Source organism: Galendromus occidentalis, unplaced genomic scaffold (assembly GCF_000255335.2).
Source record: "Galendromus occidentalis unplaced genomic scaffold, Mocc_1.1 scf7180000076386, whole genome shotgun sequence".
In the NCBI taxonomy this organism is placed as follows: domain Eukaryota; kingdom Metazoa; phylum Arthropoda; class Arachnida; order Mesostigmata; family Phytoseiidae; genus Galendromus; species Galendromus occidentalis.
This window is the reverse complement of record NW_003804375.1, coordinates 1,095-9,072: the sequence shown is the minus strand read 5'-3', so window position 1 is coordinate 9,072 and position 7,978 is coordinate 1,095. Positions and strand designations below refer to the sequence as shown.

General features: G+C 51.6%; 1 protein-coding gene across 1 annotated transcript; it reads right to left on the bottom strand.

The window, feature by feature from the left end:
• Window positions 1-6,880: 6,880 nt before the first annotated feature.
• On the bottom strand, window positions 6,881-7,972 carry LOC100905367 (uncharacterized). Its single transcript, XM_003739098.2, has 4 exons — window positions 7,657-7,972; window positions 7,386-7,538; window positions 7,125-7,289; window positions 6,881-7,042 (listed from the first exon to the last, which is right to left on the bottom strand). The coding sequence occupies exons 1-4, from the start codon at window positions 7,891-7,893 to the stop codon at window positions 7,001-7,003; spliced, it is 597 nt and encodes a 198-aa protein (XP_003739146.1). The 5' UTR covers window positions 7,894-7,972; the 3' UTR covers window positions 6,881-7,000.
• Between the last annotated feature and the right edge of the window lie 6 nt (window positions 7,973-7,978).

The following is a 7,978-nucleotide window of genomic DNA, read 5'->3' as shown; positions in this document are numbered from 1 at the left end:
CGCCAAGAATTATTCACCGTCTTGAGGAATGGAGAAGAGAAGCAGAGTTCCGCAACTCACGCGAGCCGCTCGGCGTGACGTTTGTGGCTCTCGGCGAAGAGCTCTCTCAACTTCTGCCGTTTCGCTTCGAATCTTGCGAGATCAACCAAGTCCTCTTGCTCGAGACCGGACCGATCATCCTCTATCATAGTCCGCCAATGTAGGGTTGCGTAGTACCGCCATTTCTCGTTCAGTGTCAATTTATGTCGCGGTTTATTGCCCTATGGGAATAAAAGCTACAAGTGAGCCGTCGAGCGTCTCGGCGCAGATCTCGGCATATCAACGATCGGGACGTATACGCGGAGCAGCGTTTGCAACGCCCGCACGGCCCCGTCACCTCAAACTTCGTGGAACGCGAAGTACCTTGTGACCATATTGGTATATGAGCTTCTCGGTGACCTTCAAAAAGGCGTACCGGTTCAGAGACATACTCTTGCACATTCTTTCCTCAACGACTTTCTCACGGAGGTCCCCGCTGCACATCCTGGCATTAATGTATGCCCTCTGAGGAGAGATGAGATTTCGTACATGGCTCGGCGGCTTCAATAAAAAGGCAGACTCTCAGAGCGACACTTACCACATGGTCGCCTTGAGGGACCGGGTTGCTTCCCTGGAATCTTTTGTCAGCTACGGCTTGCCGACAGAGCTCGTAGAGCTCGAGGAACTCTGCGATATCTCCCGTGTATTTGGCGAGGCCCGCAGCATCCTTGAAGAACTTGCTTTTTTTGTCGAAAAGACTCCGCCTTTCGAGGGAAAGAAGATGCGACTCATGTCTAACTGAGCTGAGACCACTCGTGAGGTCGCTGGTCATCCAGGAAACCTCACCCGCGTCGATTCAGGCGAGAATCGTGCTGCACTCACCCTCGATGAATGCTAGCATAGTTTCGCGTTGCGGAGTCGATTGCGACATGACTCGATCTGACTGAGACTTTCGGATTTCTGGCGCCACTCCACTTTGGTCAAATACGGCCTCTGGTCCGACTCCGATTTCAAGTTTTCGAAATTGACTGGAGCCAACAGGTCTGATTTGCTCCGGCCCCCGATTCGGACCAGGGATCGGGTGAACTTCAGCATTCCTGCTCGGGGGAATAAAAAAAGGAGAATCTCTGGACTTCTTCGATTCGATGCTAGGTCGCTTTCCGAAGGCATTGCACAGCGTTCCGTACCTTCGAGGAATTGATCGAGCGCGTGGTTCGTGTAGCAAACCACCAAGATCGGCGAAGCGGTCACCTTGTGCCGAAGAATGGATTCTACAATGCGTAAGCCGACATAAGTCTTGCCGGTCCCCGGGGGTCCTTGTATGAGGCAGACTTTCTGAGCTAGCGTCTGGCGGAATGCCTCGAATTGCGACTCGTTCAAGATATCCTGGTTCTCCCTCAGCAGGGTTCCTCGATCCGCTTTGACCCAGTGCAAAGGGGGAAGCTCATCTCGCTGAACGGACACTATGGTCGATTGAAACGGAAGGTGCCTTATCTTCTTAAGGGCGTCCAGGCTGTATCGGAACGCTCCATAGTAGGCCGATTTCAGAACGAGCATCTGATGGGGTTTCTCCACCTCCACGGACAGGATCTCCTTCGCATTGCAGAACTCCAGTTTGACTTGACCTTCGAGTTGAGATTTGAGCCTTAGCAGAGCGACCAACACAGCAAATAATGGAAAATCGCGGCGGGAATCTGCACCTCCAAGAGTGAACTCACCATTTTCGTTTCTGAGACAAATCGCATAGATCAAGTCGTCGAGTCCATGTCTCGGGATGGCCACCAACACTCCCTGCTTGAAGTCACGGACATGTCCAAGATTGGCGGTCAGGCGGAAGGTGCTCGTTCCGAACTACAGGACCAGAAAAAAAACCAGAGCTAGGGCTGTCGAACGCGCAGATGATGCTGACTGGTCCAATCAATGTCTCAATTTGAAGGTTTAGGATCACTCACCTCGTCCACGGAACCATGGATTCTTTATCTTTTTCCCTTTGGAATCTCACCAAATCGTGGGTGAACTCGTTTTTTACGGAGATTCCGAATGCCATTCCTCAGAGCGTCGATATAGTCTTCTCGAAGGAGGCGATAATGGATGTCCAAGTAGGCATTCAGATCCTCGTAAGGTCCTGTGAGGGGGATGTCAACTCGTCACTTACATTTCCCTCGAGACGACTCTCATCGAGCGGAATCCAACATTCCGAAGCTCCCTGACCTTTGATGATATTCGGTCGCAGGAAAGGAAGATCTCCGTAAACATCCTGACTCCGGGGGAAGCTTGGTATCGAACGGAAATCTTCCGGAGGTTTGCGGCCGCTCGGATAGCCGCCGATGGATAGTTCCTCGAAGTCGCAGAGCTCGAAGTTTTCTAGGAAGTCCTGTATGTATTCAGTCACGAGGAGATGCGACGTTCGATCTGTTGAACCATGTTCTCTTTTCCAGTAGAGACGATAGAATACAGCTGCGATACTCCGGAGTCGGTCTTTCTCAACGGAAAACTCCCCGGACCAGCAAGCCTGATGAAATTCGGGACCTTAATTCCCGAGAATCTTTCCAACAAGGATCGTGTCGCGCGAAAATCGGAGTCATTCGAAGATAATCGAACATAAGCTGGAACAAAATTACCCCAGAATAGCTCACTTTGACAAGCTCGAGGTATCGACACATGGCGATCAGATTGGCCGGATCGTAGCATTCAACCTCCAGTAGTTTTTCAAGTGCGGACTTCGGTTCCTTGTGCACCAAGGACTGCACGAGAAACTCAGAAAGCTCATTCGAGGGTTGAGTTCGCTCGAGAACGTTATCGAGGATATTCAGGAAGCTTGGGAGATCCTCAACTGGAGAATTAGAGTGAAGCTCAGCTTCAGGCCCATCATTGACTCCCGGAATCGGAGATCGGAGGCGCAGCTCCGGATAGGAAAGATCCCGGTGCGATGAACAGCGAGGCGCTCACCCGATATCTCTGTTTGGGACAGCGATATGAACCATGAAGCCCCGTAGAGAGCTTTCAGTGGACTTTTAGCTCCTCTGGCGATTGCGACGAAATCCTCGATTGATTTCCTATCATCAGCTTCGGCAGGCCCTAATTGAAGACGGAACTTACTCATCAACCATTTGAGGTCTCAGAAAAAGTCAAATCAAAGATCGAAGCGAGAAAATCGGGACATGGTCGCGGAAGGATCCCCATGAGGGAATGAATATATACTCTCTTCTCTTACCGTCTTTCAGGCCTTTGGCACCTCCGAAGATGTCACCGGATCTCTTGTGCCGACTCACAGTTATCCACTCAGACATTTCCTGCTGAGAAAGAGCCGATTCTGATTCGACCGAAGACTGCATCGCTCCCTACGGAGGCGACCGACGTCCGCGCTGACGACGATCTCCAACTTCGTTACTCTTTGAGATTCGCTCGAGCATGACAACCAACGTGCGCGCCAACGGAATTCTTCCAGGCGGGTCCTGATCTCGGAGGAAGGAGATTCCGCCCAGGGGTTTGCACCAGACCATCATGTGGACCGCGTAGATGAGTGGAACTGAGGTTTGCTCGAGTTATGGGCAGAAGCCCTCTCCCTCGGCGTTCTCCGGGGGTTCCGAAGTGCGGAAACCCGACAATGTCATACCGAGCTTCGACCGATTACCAATTACCACCAATTAGAGCGTCAGATTTGCTGATGGGAGCGATCCACACAACATGGAATTCGGATGGATACCGAGCTTCGATCGATTGACACCAAGTGGGGCGTCAGAGTCGCTGATTGAAGCGATCGTCTCAAAATCAGCGCACTCCTCAAGACCATCTGATGATCTACAATCCCGTTGCAGAACTCTTCCGATAAGCTCCAAAGAACTAGCGGCATCAATTCAAGCGATCGATCGAGCCGACTGTCGCGAATACACGCAATGTCTCTTCGGAACTACCCTAGAACTCTAGAAAGACAATGAAGGGGGGTTTGCGATTCATAGAGCGGACTGAGTGCGATATTTGCTGTGGAGAATTCTTCTTCTTCGTCAGTCTCCGCCCCAGAGACAAGCTCCATTCACCAGCTAGCACGAACTTTTTTTCGAGTATCGCTCAGTTTTCAAGTCTGTATCCGGCGCAGCCCTACCTCGGTGGCTCGGTGGGGAGTTCCCGCTCCCGAAGTGATATGTATGAGGCGTCTGACTTCTGGAACAGGACGGTTCCGGGAAATCACAATGCTCGGAATGGTGTCACACAGCTCGGAAGTCCCAAGGGGGAGCGATTCGCGCGGTCTCCCAGGTCTTTCGAGTTCTGATTCACCTGAGACGGGGGCTCCGAACACTGCCCAAACGAAGCGAACCACTTAACGATAGACGAGAGCTAGAGGAGGGAGCAGCCCCGAATGTTCCAACTCACATTCCGAAGTTACGCAGTGTGAGCGTGGTTCATAACTGGTCTCGATGCATGAGTCAGGCACCGACTGTTATTTTGAGAGCTACCACCGTTTCCCGAAGTGCACTCGGATCCTCGTCGCCATCGAAATACTCTTTCCCCTCGTCGGAGGAAAACAGTAATCAGAGACTCCGCTGAGGGAATAAGGTTTCTTTCTCAGCGAGAATCCGTATCATGTACCTACCACGATCGGCGGGATCTGTGGGATCCCATGAGCGAAGCCAGCGATCAAGATCTACATATATAAAAACGTATGTCTGTCTGTTTGTTTGTCTGTCTGTCTGTCTGTCTGTCTGTCCGGGGTAACCTATAGACTCGAAAACGGCTGAACCGATCGTCGTGAAAATTTAGGAGCGTGTTCTGGGGGATCTAGCGGTGGTTATAGGGGGGTCAGTTCTCCGATGCGATGAGTCCTTCTACCTTAAAAAAATTATTTGAGTGCCCCACCCACGAAAATACGGAAACTCGGAAAAAAATTAAAAAATCGGGAATTCGCAAAATTCACGAGCGTCTGAACCGATCGCCGCAAAAATTTAGGGGTGGGTTCTCGGGAGCTTCAGGAGGGTCATATGAGGGTCGTTGTTCTCATGTGATGGGTCCTCCCTCCATGAAAAAATTATTTGAGTGGTCCTCTCATCGAGAATCAAAGATTTCATAAAGGGAAAGACGGGAATTTGCAGGTTTTTCAACGGCTGGACCACTATGAGGGGGCGGATTCTCGGGAGCTCCCAAGAAGGCTATCGGGGGTTGCCGTCAACATTGGCCTCTGTCTTTCTACTAATGAATCTCGCTGAAAATTGCTGTAGCCGTGAAGGGTATAGATAGAAAGCGGGGAAACGGGAAAGCGGGGAAACGGGAAAGCGGGGAATCGGGAAAGCGGGGAAACGGGAAAGCGGGGAAACGGGAAAGCGGGGAAACGGGAAAGCGGGGAAACGGGAAAGCGGGGAAACGGGAAAGCGGGGAAACGGGAAAGTGGTGAAACGGGAAAGCGGGGACACGGGGAAGTGGGGAGACGGGAAGTAGGGAAGCGGCGAAGTGGGGTAACGGGGAAGTGGGGAAACGGGGAAGTGGGGAGCAGGGAGGCGCACCCAGAGCACGCGCGATCAAAGCGAGCGCACCCGGAGCCAGCGCATACGGAGCCAGCGCATACGGAGCCAGCGCATCCGGAGCCAGCGCACTCGGGAGCCCAGCGCACTCGGCGTTGGGAAAGCGGGGAAACGAGACGCGCACCAAGAGCACGCGCGCCCGAAGCAAGCGCACCGGAGCCTGCGCACTCGGAGCCAGCGCATGTGTAGTGAGTCGCGAAGCGGCGACCGGGAGCGCTGGTTTAAAGATAAAGAATCATGGCTGCTCTCACAGAATGATGGAGGCAAAGGGCGTCAATGAGAGCCACGTATGCGATGGCAAGTCCTGGAGACGGAGAACTGTCAGACTCGTTTCCCGCCGACAGCTCGGCAGTCCTGAGCGAGAATTCCGAAATCCCTTGCTCCTTACCACTTGGGCACCTTCAAACATCATCAAATGAATCGATTCAGAACTCGAACAAGCACCTCCCACATGAGGAGCGATCTCGGGAACCCGACAGTCGGTCCACGCGAGCGTTCCATGCTGAGGTGCTCGTGCACTTCCGACGCGAGGAAAGATATTCGAAAGCGGATTACTCGGATTGAGACAAATTAGCTTTGAGCATTCTTTTCGGAACGGGCGAGATTTTCTGTCACTTTCCTGACATGCTATGATCCCTCCCGATGAGGAAATGGAGGTCAGGATCACTGTAGACAGTCGTCGTCGAAATCCGCTCCCTCATTGCGAATTACTTTCCCTAGTCGATTATCGTAGGCTTGGACGTATACATGTAGCAGGAATTCTGTTCTGGTATTCAGTGGCTGCACTGTAAAGCCAGTACATGAGAATGATACGAGGGAATAAGCCACGAGCTGAGAATTCCTCTATCTCTCAGTCTTTGGTTCCGAGTATGCGTGAGCCAACGCGGAATGAGCTTGATCGATACGGCTCTGTTCGATCGTCGTTTCGCTCGCCTTGCATATCGTGATGACGATGATTCTCAGTTTTGACCCAATTACTTAAATGCTCCCAGGCGGACGTCTAATTGTAAGATCATCTATCAGGAATGATGAATCATTGTTATTAGAGTCCTAGAACATTCCCTTGGGATATTTGCTCCCCCGGCGTTCGCGTAGGAAAGGACTTGATTGCGGTATCCTGACTCGAGAGGTCCCCACAGCCTACGACGCCAAGGAAAACTCATCAAAGGCGATGCACTTGTAGATATGAAGTTGGGTCTTCGCTCTTGCAGATACTACAAATAGGAAATGTCCGAAATTCAGGAGCTCTAATTATCATCGGTCACTCTGTCAGTCTTATCATGGGACTGTCGATCTGTCCCAGCTCATACGCGAATCGTATGATCTAATATGATATAATCGTATGCCCTGGGTGGAACGGTTGAATTTATAGTACTTCTCCGCCCGGTGAGGCATAAATAAATCGGCTGTCCCCGGATGGACGAATGAATATCAGAAAAGCAGGATGCGCCGGCCGACCGAAGGACTCATCAATGGGCGAATGGACGAACTTTAAGTTTTGAATCCGATCGCTGTAAGAACGATAATTGAATTAAATCGAGACCTGCGAGAATGAATTCGTGCGAATTTCGTATTTGACCGAGCGCCGCTCACCTGGAGTATAGCGTTCGCAGGAGTCGGTGTAAACCTTCCGTCGGCGAAAATCAACTCAAGGAAACGGGCTCGTAGATTCTTTGCGACGTGCGGGAGCATGAGGACGTATTTGAGACGCAGGGCTTCGGCGCAGATATCGTCAAACACGGATGCGGTCCATGAGCTCTGAGCGTCAAGAGGGGGAGAAGAGAGGAGTTTGACTTCGATCATCAGAAGTTTCGTCCGAAACTTCCTTCAGGAAGACATTGACTAAGTCACTACCTCTGATTCCGGCTTGATGTCGGCCATGTCGTGAAGATCCTCGAAAACTTCGCTGGCCAGAAGGAAGGTTTTTTTCTGGATCGACTCTTCGCCATGATGAAAATCTGATGCCTGCATCGCCTCTGGGAGAAGTTTCATGAGCGACTTCAGCATCTGAAGAGATGTTCGGAATAAGCGAAAAAATCATCTTCAGCTTTTCGAACATCAATGCCATACAAATGATTCTGAACGACTTCGATGCAGATCCGAAGCCAGATCGCCCTAGCATCACCTGGAAAACTCGATTGCAGAGCCCAACGTCTTCCACCTCCGATTTTCGTAGTCGCTTCTCCAAGTTCCCGACGATCTCGCCTGCGTAGTATCGCGCCATTTCAGCGCTCGCCGAGTCTTCCCGCATTTCAAGCGCTCTGTTTTCAGCTTGGAACCTCTTCAGATGTCCGCGCAAGTCTTCGACGGCGTGCTTCGCATTCGAGGCCTCGCTCCGATCGAAGATTGAAGGCTCGTACATGCGATTGTAGACGTAGTTGTAACGTCTCCAGAAGGAGATTTCTCGGTCGCACCTGATGCAGCGAGGAATTCCGACCTTCCAAGTC